General features: G+C 43.8%; 1 protein-coding gene across 3 annotated transcripts in view; it reads left to right on the top strand.

The window, feature by feature from the left end:
* The window catches only part of FIRRM (FIGNL1 interacting regulator of recombination and mitosis), an 88,352-nt gene that overhangs the window by 57,898 nt on the left and 14,270 nt on the right, over positions 1–16,184 (top strand). Inside the window, exons 13-19 of one of the 3 annotated variants that reach the window (XM_053250739.1) lie at positions 468–654; positions 1,456–1,538; positions 2,336–2,387; positions 3,332–3,421; positions 12,678–12,863; positions 13,469–13,591; positions 14,934–15,020. In XM_053250739.1, coding sequence (XP_053106714.1) covers positions 468–654; positions 1,456–1,538; positions 2,336–2,387; positions 3,332–3,421; positions 12,678–12,863; positions 13,469–13,591; positions 14,934–15,020 — 808 coding nt within the window. Of the gene's footprint in view, positions 1–467; positions 655–1,455; positions 1,539–2,335; positions 2,388–3,331; positions 3,422–12,677; positions 12,864–13,468; positions 13,592–14,933; positions 15,021–16,184 lie in introns of those variants that run through there. The other 2 variants (XM_053250740.1, XM_053250742.1) reach the window with 2 other exon arrangements.

Below are 16,184 nucleotides of genomic sequence, written 5' to 3'. Positions count from 1 at the left end.
CAAGTATTGTAGTAAACTTTTGCATGATAATTTCCACTTATCATATTTCACTACTTGCAGACTTTTCCAGCAAATCTTTTAAATGGATATCTAGTAATTAGTGACTTACATATTGTGCAGCATTATTCACACAGTAGAATGTTACATTTGCGCAGTTTTTCAAGAGTTCTGTTGCACCAACGCACAATTGTTCAACAGTGCATATGGTACTTGTTTGTATATGATGGCTGCACTGTTGTGCAATTCCGATTGTGCAATTTGCACAGAGCTCTTGCACAGCTGCGCAAACAGAAAGGTTACTTCTACACTACTAATATGACCAGTTCTTTGGAGCCATACATCACTAAAATGAATAAAGACTCTGTAGCCCTAAGCAGTACTCAGTGGATTATAGTTTATATCACTGGCTGACATACTGTGCAACATTACTCACACGGTGGAATGTAATGTTCTTCATTTCTCTACAGGATGCCCTTGTTTGCTGCCCTTTTCGTCAGTCTTCAGCAGTGCTCTGGCGAACTTTCTTTTCCTGTTTTTTTGCCAGGAGTGACAGGGACAGGGCAAGCTGAGGATCCTGTCACTTTGTACCACTATGTCTGCATCCACTTGTGCACCTTTATCACAACCCTCTCGGTGTCACATTTCCCTCTACTGGTAAGGAAGGAGTATTGCAAGCAAAACCAAAGAGTTGATTTGGAAATCTGGTGGAATTTGAAATGTTTAAACTAAACTTTCAGTTCCTGAGAATATGGAGATGTCATTTCTTGCTGAAGCATATGTAGGATGCACCAGTGTTATCAAGAAAGAAATTATTTGAAATAACACTGAACAGCATACTGTTTTCATTGTTGTAGTATTAGGGTCAATTCAGATACTACTTTTTTGCAGTGAATCCATTGCTGTGTCTGGCTCATTGGGTAAACGTACAGCATAAATTGACTCTGCCCTGCAAGTATACCTATGAAACTTGGAGCTCTAAAAGTGGAGAAGAGGAAAGAGGAAGGCCATGCGATTCTTATTCACAGCACTTTGCAGGCTCTGCAAAGAGGTCATATCTGGATTGGCCTTGTTGCGTGCAGATGGCATGTGTGAAAAACTCACTGGAAAGGGAGGATCCAGATTGGTAGTTCCTCTAACACATTCCCCCACTCACACCTCTTCCAAAATTGGAATCCATTGTCAGGAGCCTTACTCAGACAAACTTGCTCTGAAGCTTGCTCATGAAAAAGCTGTTCCTTATAATAATAATTTGTTACGTGTGGCCAACAGTCTTGCTCTGGTACCCAGAAAGGATTGTTGTTGCTTGTTGCCCACCAAGGGGTCTGTTATTCTGATTTGGTTTTGCTTGAAATTTTGTTCACTGTATTTGTTAGTTGGTGGGATGAAAATAAAAAGTAGTTTTGAATTATTCCTGAGCAACTTTTACTTGTGTCTACATTTGGCTTTTTTCCTAAGGAATGTTCCCTGCTGGAAATTGTACTTGGTTCTAACATGATCACTGCTCTCCTGGCTATGGATGCTTGGTGTTTCCTTGCCCGGTAAGATAGAAATCCAATGGCGCACAGACAGCTGTAACAAAGGCCTACACTGCTAAGTCTTCTTTTCTATGGGAGAGCAATAACTATTTAGCAATGAGCTTTTGTCTTGCTCTTCTTCCAAAGACGACAGAGTAGCAACAGGGCATTATTCCAGTATTTTCCTCAGGGAGAATCTGTATATTAGGCTGAGAGTGTGTGGCTTGCCAGGACCACACTCACTGAGTTTATTCACCTGACCACAAGGATGTGGGCTGGGGGGTAGGCAGGAGCTTACCTGCCTTCTCCCAGATTACCATTAGCCCATCAGGACTCCACTGCCTGCACTCCCACATGAGCAGTGCATCAGCAAGCCAGCAGTGATAGGGAGCTGGGGGTGGGAAGCAAGCCAGGGCCACCAGAGATCCCACAATGCACTGTGGGAGCAGCACAGCACATTGAGAAAGCTCCACACTACCTGCTACCCCCCGCCCTGCCCCCATCTATTATAAATATGGTGTTGGCAGCCCGGGAGCAGAGATGACCAGAGGGGTGAGGTAGGAGGTGCTTGTCTGCCAACCTCACTTTAAACCTGAGGAGCGATGGGATCAAGAGCGCCCTCAGATCCCCTGATGACCAGCCCTACCTGGGCCTAGCCCTGTCCTACCTAAGTAGGGCTGATCGTGAGAATGGTCTTATCGAGTTCCATAGCAGAATGAGGTTTTGAACCAATGTCTCCCTACTTCAAGATCAGCACAGACTAGCAGAGCAGGGGAAAATCCAACTCTCCTGTTAATCTTGCTGTCTGTCTTGTCTCCTAGATACGGGACAGCGGACCTGTGTGCTCATCATTCATTCGTAATAGCCCACTTGGTAAGCAGAATGTGTTTGTATTTATAAGCAGAATTCTTCTCTAGTAGAGCAGAAAATATAACTATCATAATGCAGCATGAAGTGTTGGGGAAATATCTTTTTTTATGGAACAGGAAACATTAATCTTGCTCCTCAGTTTCTCCATGTTTGTATGGGACCTTTTTAAAAATTAATTGATTGATTAAGTGCCATCAAGTTGGTGTCGACTCTTAGTGATCACATAGATAGACTCTCTCTAGGATGATTTGTCCTCAACTTGGCCTTTAAAGTCTCTCAGTGGTGGCCTCCATGGGACCTTAAGGACTGAATATTCGTTTAGTGGTAATAATAGACAAAATGCAATGAAATTCGCAAGTATTGCAGAACTTGATGATTTAGTTACTAACTCAGAATGTAGGGCCAATTAATTGGTTCATTAAAGGATCAGACAGAGACAAGTCATCTCATGTTCAGCAAAGATAAACAGGCTTAATGTTGTTCATGTTGGTTTCTTAGGAAATATTCAGTTAGTGGACTTTATGTCATATTTGGGAATACTTTTTTTCCCCAAATCTGTTCATCAATAGATTTTTTTTGCCTTCCCTTGTAGCATGTGATTTAGCTCATTTATTTGAGCTACCTGGATCATTGTTTGCCTCATGTAATTAAAAATAAGGTAATACAGTGGGGCTCCTTGATTGCAAACTACCACACAATTACATGGTATATCATTTGGCACAGAAATAGGTCATCTGAATAATCTTGTGTGACCATAGTGATGTAATATTGTTAAGAAGGAAATTGTGGTCTTGAACTTGTTGCTGCCTAAAATAAGGCCCATTATATGTGTGTTTTTAGAATCTGGCTATTTAAATAAAGTTTACCAAATATTATTTTCCCAAAAAACATAAATGTTGCTAGAGTGTTGGACACTGAGGGCTTTATTGTTTTTTATCCTGATTCAGATAAAAGCATGTCCTGCAGAGTGTTACCAGGTCTCTCTGCTGGGGGTTCTATTAAGACGCTTGCTCTTCTTGGTGGCTGCTGATCACCAGGCAAGTATTGCTGTAGTCTCTCTTGGCTTATGTCAGCCTATAAAGACTAGCTGCATGTTTTAATCTGATTAATTGACTAAAAGCTTTCGTTGATTGATTGTACTACTATGAATATGTTTAGACCTCTTTCAACAGAAGTTCTCAAAGCATAGAAAAACAAATAAAAAACCAACAAGATGGTTCCCTGTCCCCAAAGGACTCCCAATCTAAAAAGAAACATAAGTTAAATACCAGTCACAGCCACTGGAGGGGTGCTATGCTCTGGCTGGATAGGGACAGTTGCCCTGCCACTACTAAATAAAAGAGAACCGCCACTTTAAAAGTGGAATCTTTGCCTAGTTAGCAGGGGTAGGAGCCAGTTTGAATTGGTGAGACTGAGTGATTATTTATTTATTTATTCGATTTCTATATTGCCCTTCCAAAAATGGATCAGGGTGGTTTACACAGACAAATAACAAATAAATAAGATGGATTCCTGTCCCCAAATGGTTCACAATCTAAAAAGAAGCACAAGATAGACACAAGCAACAGTCACTGGAGGTACTGTGTTGGGGGTGGATAAGGCCAGTTACTCTCCCCCTGCTAAATAAAGAGAATCACCACGTTAAAAAGGTGCCTCTTTGCCCAATTAGCAGGGATTAGAGCACACTTGTGAACTGTAGCTTGAAAGCTATTTCTAAAAAAAATTAGGTTATCCAAATTTATTTCACTGCTATATTTTTCTGTAAAAATATATTTTTTTTTCTTTTGCTAAATATGTATTGTTTCATAGAATTAATCAAGAGGACAATGAACAGATACAATATGAGTCAAACTGAGCATCTTCAAAGTTATAATTAATTTCATACTGGGCATGGGGTTGTAGTTTGGTTGCCGAGCGCCTGCTTTGCATGCAGTAGGTTCCAGATTCAATCCCTGGCATCTGCAGGTTGGACTAGGAAAGACCTTGCCTGAAGCCTTTGATCTGTTGCCAGTCAGTATGTAGACAATACTGAGCTAGACGGACCAGTGGTTCGACTCAGTATAAAGCAACTTCACAGGTTTTCCAAATGAATGTAGCCGTCTTCTTACATTAAATCTGTGTATTCAATCAGTGCCGGAAGGGGAGGAGGGTTGCGTATGCCAGCCCTGCCCCTTACCTCCATGTATTTCTCTGAACACATGGAGGTCTGGGGCAGAGCCAGTGGGTGCAGCGCTGCTTCTCCTCCACCTGTTGGCTGAATGTGTGGGTGAATGTCAACAGGATTTCTATTCGGAATATATGTAATATGCAGCTTGAAATGTAAACATACTAATTTAGGCACACCTTTGCTAAAATGAATATACTAACAGTTTAGTGTGCCTTTCATTTTATTAACATTTAAACAGTGTAAGGGAATTGCATACTATGGAATGGTCATGCCTTAAAATTTCTCTTTTTAAAATATTTTAAGCAAACCTTTGAATTTGTTTGAATGTAACATTCAATCCACATTAAGTATGTCTCCCCCCATCTCACATATTTAATTTCAAATACTTTTGGCTATTGTAAGAACTTTTAGGATTGTTTTCATAGTGTATAAATACCATAGCATAAGTGGTGTTCAGTAAATACGAATTAAAAACTGGTAAATCCTATCCAAATCTATTTAGCTCATTAGAACACTTTCTGATTTAAAATGTTCAGGAAGACCTACATCACTGCCAAAAGCTTTCCGAAAAAGGAATGTTTTATTTGCTTTTGGAAGGAGGGAAGAGAAGAGGACATACTAAGTTCACTTGCAGAGGTTTCTGTGGATGGGATGCCATCTCTAAAATGGTCTTGTGCCAGATAACCACCTGCCTCACTTCAGATGGCAAGGGAACTTGACCTCTGATGGTGTCATAAGCATCTAGGAAGATTCGTCTGAGGAATGATAGTCCTTTAGGTATCCTGGTTCCAGGCTATGGCTTCATAGGTCAAAGCACTAGAGTCAAAGAATAGAATTTTGGAGTTGGAAGGGACCTAATCCAACCCCTTGTTCAGTGCAGGAAACTGTTAAAGCATCCTTGACAGGTTGAACAGCCATCTCTGTTTGAAAACCTCCAGCAGAGAAAAGCCTACCACTGTGTGAGGCAGTCTGTCACAGTGTCAAACAACTTTTACAGTTAGAAGATGCTTCCTGATGTCCAGCCTGCATCTACTTCCTTGTACATTCAACCCACTGGTTCTAGTCCTGCCCGCAGGAGCAACAGAGAATAATTGTGTTCCTCCTCCTATGTGACAGCCCTTCAGATATTGAAAGATGGCTCCTGTATCTCTTTTCATAATCCATTTTTCTCTGGAAATTTTTCCATTTCTAAAATTTCATTGGCTGACATCCAGACTAGCATTGTACATGCGCAGCAGTACAAATTCCAGACTACTGCTGCACTGTCACTTGAGTGGGGAAGAGGTGGTTTTCACCCAGTTTCTCTTCCCTTTGAAGCCCACAGTGTGTCCCTAACATATGTCCCTAAGCAGTGTGTGAAAGATTTTAATACTGTGGAAGGCATAAGGGAGAGGTGCCTAGGATGGAAACACTTTTGGACATCCTTCTCCAGACTCTCTTCCTTCACTCAATGAGAATGAAGAATTGGGCTTCCCATAGATTTCCTTCCTGTTTAATGAGAGAAGATACGTTCCAGCCCCTTGGTTACATCTTGATTAAGGTTTTGGGCCTAATTTGAATGTTATTCAAATGTTATGTCTGCCCTGGGGAAGTGACCAAAAATGCTTCTGTAGGATGGTGGCCATAAATGTTGCATAATTAGAGTAGGCTAACACAGTGGTGGCCCAATGCACTTGGCCTCTTGAAGCGAGATGAGGCCCCGCCTCCTGGGCCAGAGCACATTGATGTTTGTTGGTTTGTTTCTTTATCAAATTTATATACCGTCCAAACTTTAGTCTCTGGGTGTTTAACAGTTAAATACAACAATTTTAAAATAATTAAAACACACATAAAATTAAAAACAATTCAACAATTTAAAGTCAACCAGAAAATTAAAACCTACAAATTTGAAAAAGCTTAAAAAGCTTGGGTGAAGAGATGGGTTATCAGATGTTTTTAAAAAATTGACAGAGATGGGGAGGATAGTATCTTAATAGGGAGCGTATTCCACAATCTTGGGGCAGCAACCGAGAAGGCCCGTCTGTGTAGCCACCAGACAAGCTGGCGGTAACTGGAGACGGACCTCCTCAAGTGACCTCAGTGGGCAGTGGGGCTCATAGTGAAGAAGATGCTCTCTTAAATACCCAGGGCCTAAGCCATTTAGGGCTTTATAAGTTATAACTAGCACTTTGTATTTTGCCCGGAAACCTGTTGGCAGCCATTGTAGTTCCATCAGCAAGGAAGTAATGTGGTCTCTCCGAGATGACCCAGAGACCAACCTGGATGCCGCATTCTGAACCAACTGAAGTTTCCAGACTAGCCCCATGTAGAGTGCATTACAGAAGTCAAGTCTGGAAGTTACCAACAAATGTACCACTGTTTTGAGGTCATTGATCTCAAGAAACAGGGGCAGCTGGCATATCAGCCAAAGCTGATAGAAAGCACCGCCTCTGGCCATCGCCTCAACCTGAGAAACCAGGGAGAGGTGTGGATCCAGAAGTACTCCCAGACTGTGTACCTGTTCCTTTTGGGGAAGTGTGACCTCATCTAGAACAGGTAGGTCAAAATCGTCTCTGAAGTTCTGACCCCGTACAATAAGTACCTCCGTCTTATCTGGATTCAGTTTCAGTTTATTCTCCCTCATCCAGCCCATTACTGCTTCCAAGCAGGCATTTAGGGAAGATATGCCAGCTCCTAAAGAGGTTGACATGGAGAAGTAGATCTGGGTGTCATCAGCGTACTGATAATACCTGGCTCCAAATCCCCTGATGATCTCTCCCAGCGGTTTCATGTAGATGTTGAAAAGCATTGGAGAGAGTATGGAGCCTTGAGGGACACCATACTTAAGCTCAGATTTTGAAGAGCAACAGTCTCCAATCGACACCATCTGGAATCTGTCCGAGAGGTAGGAGCAGAACCACTGTAAAACAGTGCCTCCCACCTCCAATACCCTCAGACGTAACAGAAGGATACTATGGTCGATAGTATCAAAAGCTGCTGAGAGGTCCAAAAGGACCAACAGAGTCACACTCCTTCTGTCCATTCCCAATTGGAGATCATCCATCAGGCTGACCAAGGAAGTCTCCACCCCATAGCCCGCTGGAAAACTAGTTTGATATGGGTCTAGATAGTTTCCTGTAAGAGCGCCTGGAGCTGAGAGGCCACCACCCTCTCAATTACCTTGCCCAACCATGGAAGGTTGGAAACGGGCCCATGGTTGCTCAACTCTGAGGGATCTAATGCAGGCTTCTTTAAAAGAGGTCTAATAATTGCCTCCTTAAGACAAGGAGGCATCCTGTAGGGATGTGCACGGAACTACAGAGGCGCGGTCTGGCAATGGGAGGTGCCTAGCTTTAAGGGCGGAGGGGTAGTACTTACCCCTCCCGCCACTTTCCTGCCTCCGGCGCTCCACTTTGGAGTAAAGTTTTGGGGGCGGCAGCGTTCCTTCCTGCCGCCCCTGCCCCCATAGTTGGCCGGAAAAAAGGGGAAGTTGCCTCCACGCATGCGCCCGTTGCAGCGCGCACATGTCCGTCGCCGCTGGGTGCGCGCCGCACACTTCACATGCACACAACATGTGACGTGTGCGGTGCAAGGACGCACGGCGGCGGCGGACGCACACATGCCGCAATTGGCGCATGCGTGGAGGCAACTTCCCCTTTTTACAGCCAGTGATGGGGGCAGGGGCGGCAGGAAGGAACGCTGCCGCCCCCAAAACTTTGCTCCGAAGTGGAGCGCCGGAGGGGAAAAAGTGGCGGGAGGGGTAAGTACAACCCCTCTGCCCTTAAAGCTAGACACACACACCCCTCTGCCGGACCAACCCAATTCCGAACCAGTACAGGGCCTCTAACATGGCCCCGGACTGGTTCTGTGCACATCACTAGCATTCTGCCCTCCCTCAGAGAAGCATTTATGATTTCTACTAGGCTGCCTACAACAGCCTCCCTGCTAGATAGAATAAGCCATGTTGGACAAGGGTTAAGAGAACAAGTGGTAGGCCTCACCGCTTCAAGCAGCTTGTCCACGTCCTAAGGAGTCACAAGCTGAAACCGATCCAGTCGAATCAGATAAGAGGAGTTGTTGGACACCTCTAGTTCAGATATCAAATTAATTGTGGAGTCTCCATCTAAGCCTGAATCTGAGAGATTTTATCTGTGAAAAATTCTTTAAATACATCATAGTGGGTAACTGATGACTCCAAATCCTGGTTCAGCGGGGGGGGGGGGTGTGTGTGGCAACGGATACTAGTCCACTCACAGCCACTCCGCTGGTCATGAACTCTGAGAGGCAATATGAGCAGAAAAGAACCGCTTCTTTGCCACATGTATTGCCTGAGCATAGATCTTTATAGATCTGTTCCATGTTCTTTCTTCTCGCTCACCTCCCCCACCTTGTGCATGCTGTGCTTGCCTTGCCCCTGGACCATGGTCTGCTAATGCTGCCCTTTTTCTTTCTCCTCTTCCTCCCAGAGTGTGCTCTGCCTGCCTGCTGCTGTTGCTTTAGGAGCATGCATCCAGCTCTGCCCAGCCGTCTGCCTGTCGTCACTCAAGCAACAACAACTCGCTTGGTTGCCTGCTTATCACTTGCTGCTGCTGTCTCTCCAGCAGCACACTTGTTTGCTTTGTCTCCTCTATTTCCTGTTCCAGGAAAAGATGGTGGATAGGTGCAGTGCTGGGGAGACAGTAACAGTGAGTGATGGAAAGGCGAGTGATTGAGCTGATCACTGTTGCTAGAGTAGCAGTGGCAGTCACTATGACAGACCAATGGACGGGTGGAGCTAGATGCATGCTACTACAGCAACAGCAGCGGCGCATGGGCAGTCACAGTATTCCTCTGGAGGGAGGAGCCAAGGAGAAAGAGGAAAGTGGACAGCATGAGTGGACTCCAGTTCAGGGGGTAAAATGAGTAGATTGCCCCGGGAGGAAGACGCTCGTGGGGAGAAAGATGAGAAAAGAAAGGTGGTGTCAGTAGGATCCAGCCCAGAGAACTGGGACTAGCGAGGAGGGCATAGCATGCTCCAGGAGGGGGAGGAAAGGCAGAAGAGCAGGGAAGATAGGCAATGACAGCAGTGGACCAGCATGGGGCCAGGTGAGGTGCATGCATTTGCCACCTGAGGCTGTCACCTCATTTTCCTCATGGGAGAGCCGCCCCTAGGTATAACCATGTGGAGTCTCTATAACCAATGGCTACTAGGAATTAGGGGTGTGCAAGCTGGCTCGACTTGAAAGTTTGTGCTCGAACTGAACTGGCCCCATGCCAGTTTGAGTTGAGCCTAGCCCGGCTTGAAAACCCGCCTCGTGAGCTGGCTTGAAGGGCTTGACAGGTATACTTGTAAAGGAGACTCTGGTAGAGTCTCAAACCTCCCCCTGGTTCGGTTCGAATTCTAACCAGTTCGAACCTCCAAAAGTGGGTGGGGTGCTAGCTGGCACCCATGGGTATCTCCCATCCAAGCCCCAAAGCAATCGGACACTCATATGATTTTTTATGAATTTTTGAAAATTATTTTTTTCTCATAGGATATAATGGGACTCGAACCAGCCCATTATTCCCTATTAATTTGATTTCTATACCGCCCTTCCAAAAATGGCTCAGGGCGGTTTACAAAGAGAGATAACAAACAAATAAGATGGCTCCCTGTCCCCAAAGGGCTCACATTCTAAAAAGAAACATAAGACACACACCAGCAACAGTCACTGGAAGTACTGTGCTGGGGGTGGATAGGGCCAGTTACTCTCCCCCCGCTAAATAAAGAGAATCACCACGGTAAAAGGTGCCTCTTTGCCCAGTTAGCAGGGGTTTGGATGCCAGCAACCACCCAAATCCCAAAGCAATCGTACACTCCTATGATTTTTTATGAATATCTGAAATATTTTTAATTATTTTTCTCATAGGGTATAATGGGACCCAAACCAGCCAGCATGGTGTAGTGGTTAGAGTGCTGGACTAGGACCGGGGAGACCCAACTTCAAATCCCCATTCAGCCATGATACTAGCTGGGCGACTCTGGGCCAGTCACTTCTCTCTCAGCCTAACCTACTTCACAGGGTTGTTGTGAGGAGAAACTCAAGTATGTAGTACACCGCTCTGGGCTCCTTGGAGAAAGAGCGGGATAGAAATGTAATAAATAAATAAATAAATCCCCTATTGTGGAGCACCTAGGGGCACAAAAGTGGGGTGGGTGGTTGGCACCCAGAATCTATACTCAGAATACCTCAGAAACAACAAAACCCAGTACCCCATGGGTTAGCAACCCATAGGGGTGGTTGGCACCCTTGCTCTGGGCCACCCCAGCACCCCCCAAGCGCAGTTATGGAGCTGCTGAAACCTTCATTCTTCCCTATGGAGAAAAACCTTAAAGCCACTTGTGGGGTGCTGGGGTGGCCCAGAGTGAGTGGTGGTGTAGTGCACAGAAGGTGCCAACCACCCCCATAGGTTGCTAACCCATGGGGTACTGGGTTTTGTTGTTTCTGAGGTGTTCTGAGTGTAGATTCTTTGGTAGCATATGAGATTTTCAATGACAAACCATGAATCCACTCTCATTTGCTAACCTTAAAGACAGATAAACTTCAAAAATCACTTTAAAACCAGCCTTTTGCCCAATTCCTTTCAAATAATTCTGATAGCTTCCTTGCCCACCTTGGGAACTACCACCCAACACACTCTGCTCTAGGACAGCCCTTTCCCCCCGACGTGAAGCTATGCATTTGCTGCAATCCTCATTATTCCCTATGAGGAATTCAAAAATACTTTTAAAATTCACCAATAATCAAAGGAGTGTCCGATTGCCTTGGGGTTTTGTGGGTGGTGGGCACCCCTGCATGCCTACCACCCACCCCATTTTTGTGCCCCTAGGTGCTCCACAATAGGGGATAATGGGCTGGTTTGTGTTCCATTATACCCTATGAGAAAAATAATTAAAAATATTCCAGATATTCATAAAAAACTGTAGGAGTGTACAGTAGCTTTGGGGTTTGGGTGGTTGTTGGCACCCATGGGTGCTCCACAATAGGGAATAATGGGCTGGTTCAAGTCCCATTATACCCTATGAGAAAAAAATTAATATAATTTTCAAAAATTCATAAAAAATCATATGAGTGTCCGATTGCTTTGGGGTTTGGGTGGTAAGTACCCATGGGTGCCAGCTACCATCCCACCCACTTTTGGAGGTTTGAACCGAACCTGCAGCTCGAACCTGATGGCTGGTTTGGTTCGAATTTGAACCTTCGAACCACCCCAGTTTGAATTTGAACCGGTTCGCACATCCCTAGAATCTAGCAATGATTCCCCTTACAAGTAAAGGCCTTTTGCGATAGTAAAGTGTGTCTGTGTCATTTATGACAGGCCAGGCAGGCTGTGGCCCATTTCGGGCCTCTGTGCACACGCAGCCACCATTACTCAAAGATATTTGTGTCACTGGTTTGTTTTTAAAGGTAAAGACTAACTTTTTCATCTCCACCTCTCCCCCCGCATTTACTATTGCAAAAGCCCTCTACTTATAAAGGGGAATCCTTGAGCTGTCCTTGACAGCCAGACTGGGCCGGGCTCAATTGAGCCCGAGCCTCCTAAGGTGGCTCGAAACTGGTCCATATTCGAGCTGAATCAGGAAAACGGGTTCCGTGCACATCCCTGCTAAGAATGCACAACACTGGCACAGAGAGACTCTTCACATGTTATGTAGCTTGCAGATGTTACAAATATAGCTTGAATATGGAGCTACTGCCCTATGAAGGCATTTTTATTGCATCCCCAGGAGAACCATAACATCTGAACTTTGGCTTCAAAGGATTGCTGTGGGGAGATTCTGTGCAGTTAAAAAGCTCTCGGGGATGTCCTTCAGAACAAATTAAAATTGTTTAACTATTTTGTTGTAACATACTTACATATTTTATGGCTATTGTTACAGTGAGTTGTCAGGAAGGGAGGGGCTGGAGTGGAGAAGCTGCTCTTATGTGGTTTATTTCACAATTCCTGCCCTGCCTTCCAACTGGAGAGTGAGGGAAGAGCCTTCTCCAGACTGATCTTTTATTGCATCACTGTACAGAAGAGAGAAGTTATGCTTAATTTTTTATTCATACACATTATTATTTGGGTTTTTTCATATTTCTAAGCAGCTTGTTGAGCTCTCTCGTGTCATTTCCACCTCCTTGCAGGTGAAATTTACCCAGAAATTTCCTCCCAAAGACAGTGAGAACTTACTGTTGTGGCAGCATCTTTCTTTGAGGGCCCTGGAACCTCTGCTCAGGAAGCAAATTGCTCATGAACTTCTTGTGACAGGACTTGCACATTGTCAGGAGTGGCTGAGCAGCAAAAGACCATTGGAGGAACTTCCACAGGTGGTAAGGAGAGCTGTGACTGAATGGACTGCTACTCCGGAACTAAAAACTCTAAAATGAGGATTCTCTTGTCTTTGATCCTATTGAGTCTCTACCTGCTCACAGGCAGGAAGCCCAGCTTTCTTCATTTTTGTATTAATAATATGGGGTTCAATCTTCATGGAAGAATTATCCAGGTTTAGAGAGATCAGGCTTAGCTTATAACTTTTTGTGACAGGTCTGGGAATCTGTATGGCTGTGAGTGTAAATTATACAGGATTCTGAGTGCAAGCGAGAGATTTTTTCCTAACCCTCCTGGTTTCTTAGAAAAATCTGAACGTTCATGGACAATTACTGCTAAGTGTTATGAATCTGGGAGGAGCTTCCAGTGTTCAGGGGATACAACCAGAATAAAGCCTGCCTGATTTGCATAAATTATTCCCCAGGAAAAAATGTATCAAGTCAAGAATTCAAGGGTTTTTTTTGCTTTTTTGCAAACCTTTCCTTCATGGGGCAAAACTTCTAAACTGTTTCTTAAAGCATCATGTCATCTTGGGAATGTCTGTGCTGTTAGCAACAGTTCATGAGCTTGAATCCCATCTCCTCACAACTCCTTCTTTCTCTGCTAGAACACTGCACTCTCTGCCTTACTATCCGTGTGCCAAACTGCTGGGGAGATACTTGAGACGGAACAGCAAACAGCACTAATTCGAGCTATTAGCCAATTCTTGGCTGTTCTACATGCCACACAGGTGATGAAACGCCCTCTTTTTCATTTGCTGCCAGATTATCATGCTTTCTTTCCCCCATAAGGGATGTTGTATGTCAGAAAGGATCGGTGCAGTTTCTCTGCTCTAGTGAGAGGAGTACAGGAAGAGGAAATGGAGTACAAGAAGTATGAGAGTGGATAAATAAATAGACCTTATTGATGCTTTCATTAAAATAACAGCAGCGTGCTGTGGTATCTCATTATAGCATCTTCCTTGCCATAAAAATGGCAAATTTATTTATTTATTTATTTATTTAAAATATTTATATCCTGCCCCTCCAGTACACTACTGCTTAGGGTGGCTCACAACCATAAAATAGATACAATATACAATAAAAGTATTAAAATTAACCAAGTGAGTAAGCAAGTTAAAAGTCAGGTTAAAAACCACAATTAGCGTAAAGTTTAAATTAAAAATATATATTTTAAAAGCTAAAAACTGAGAGTTATAAAAACTAAAGAACCTACCAGATATAACAGTACTTAAGGTACATGGACTATTTTAATGACACAAGCTCTTTTATGTGCCAGAATAAATAATTGTGTTAAATAAATAGAAGAGTAAGAAAACTGCTGATTTTCAGCTTGTAATATAGTGAGTGAAACAGGCAAATAAATATTCCCCAATTGAATACACAGGTTAAATTGGCACATTGTTGCAATCAAATTTGAATTGCTCTTACAACACTAATCATAATACGTGAAACTGTTGGTGTCAGTCATCATAACTGGTTGCATTTGGGTTTCGGTGTGGGGGGCGGCAGATACCCCAAACGGTAGCTGGGCTAAGACAGCAGTGTGTGATGATCCAAATCAATGCTAGCATTTAGATTACAGCTGAGTTTATCCATTCAAATCTGTGCGAGGAGTACACATTTTATAGGTCTTAAAATAAGATGGTTTTCAAAAACGAATATTTGGCGAATGAAAAGCACTGACTTGCTAGCCCTACCTTTTCTGTTACTTCCACAGTGAGTGTGTGTGAGTGCCTGCTATCAGAGTCATTAAGATTCAATCTGCAGTTCTGAGAATCCTTTGTGCAGCGGGGAAGTAACTTGTCTAGGGAGCAAGACATTGCTGGTTTGAATCCCCGCTGGTATGTTTCCCAGACTATGGGAAACAGCTCTGTCGGGCAGCAGCAATATAGGAAGGTGCTGAAAGCAATAATCTCACACTGCGTGGGGAAGGAGGCATTGGTGAACCCCTCCTGAATTCTACCAAAGACAACCACATGGCTCTGTGGGCGCCAGGAGTCGACACTGACTTGACAGCGCAACTTTACCTTTACTTAGTGAGGCTATAACACATTTTTTTGTCCAATGAAGGACTCCTGCTTGCAGCAGACCTTCTGCTTGATGTTTCGACTTCTGCAGCTCTTCATCCCAATGTTAGCGCCTCAACTTCTACTTGAGGTAAGAAACAGTTGATGGGCAGGCCTGCCTTGCATATGCAGATGGATGCTGAGTGAGTTTCTTCGTGCAGATTGCATCATCATATCGAAGCATCATCCTTCTGCTTACAGAATTATGTTGGCAGTTGGAAAGTACAAGCTGTGGTGGTGCAAGAATGTTGCAGCTCTACTCTTTGCTCCCTTAGAAAACATGACTCTCAAGATGCAGGGTGGGAGCTCATGCTTTCTGCACTTCATAGGGTTGTTGAGTAACAGCATTTTTAGCACAGTTGCCAAACAACAACCCGCATCTTCTCTCTCAGATGGTCACAGGATGATTGGAGGAAGGAACGGAATTCAAGCTTCGGAAAGAAGGATTCTTAAAAGAGATTTCTATCCTGTATGGTTTCAAGGGGTCTAAAGCTCAGCATATTAATATTTGGGGGAGTGTAGTCTGCGTAGGTCCCTTGCTTTAGCCCCTGTGCAAACATAACACTGCTCATCTATTAACTATGGTTCGGAAACTGACTGGGCTTGTGTGTTCCCTCTTCCACTTTCTGGCTTTTCCATTTCTCCTATTGTCTTAATCCTGGTTCAGTGTTGCCTCTGTACGTACAGTTGCTTCCGGCAGCAGATTCCAAAGTGGATACAACTTTCCTTCTTCCAGTCTCCCATCTAAATAAAAGATCTCTAGTTGGGAACAAAAAAAGCATAATTCCAGCTTTTTGTATCAAAAATTACTGGAATCATATGCAGACTTACTTGGAGGTTAGCCTCATTGAGCTCAATGGAGTTTACCTTCCCATGACTGGCATGTGGTGATTGGCAATCGGGATTGGTGCCATTTTTGCATTGTCTCAGCTACTTGGATTTTAATGTGCCAGCTTGTGCTGTGCTCAGTGGAACAGAATTCCATTTCTGTATTTTTCCTGATTTTATTAGGCACATTTCTATACTGCCCCATATGCAAATCTCTTGATAATGTCTAAAACACAATTTAAAACAATTTAAAATATAGATATAAACTCTAAAACTTAAAACTTTAAAACTATAAATTAAAAGGTTGATTAAAAAGGTATGTTTTCAGATTTTTCTTTAAAACATCCCGAGAAAGGGAGGCTCTAATTTGGTCAGGAAGCGTGCAAAGCGTCCAAAGTCCTGGGGCAATCCTAGAAAAGGCCCAGTT

Source organism: Hemicordylus capensis, chromosome 4 (assembly GCF_027244095.1).
Source record: "Hemicordylus capensis ecotype Gifberg chromosome 4, rHemCap1.1.pri, whole genome shotgun sequence".
In the NCBI taxonomy this organism is placed as follows: Eukaryota; Metazoa; Chordata; class Lepidosauria; order Squamata; family Cordylidae; genus Hemicordylus; species Hemicordylus capensis.
Note: the sequence above shows the minus strand (reverse complement) of the source record. Positions and strands in the feature narration are given on the sequence as shown.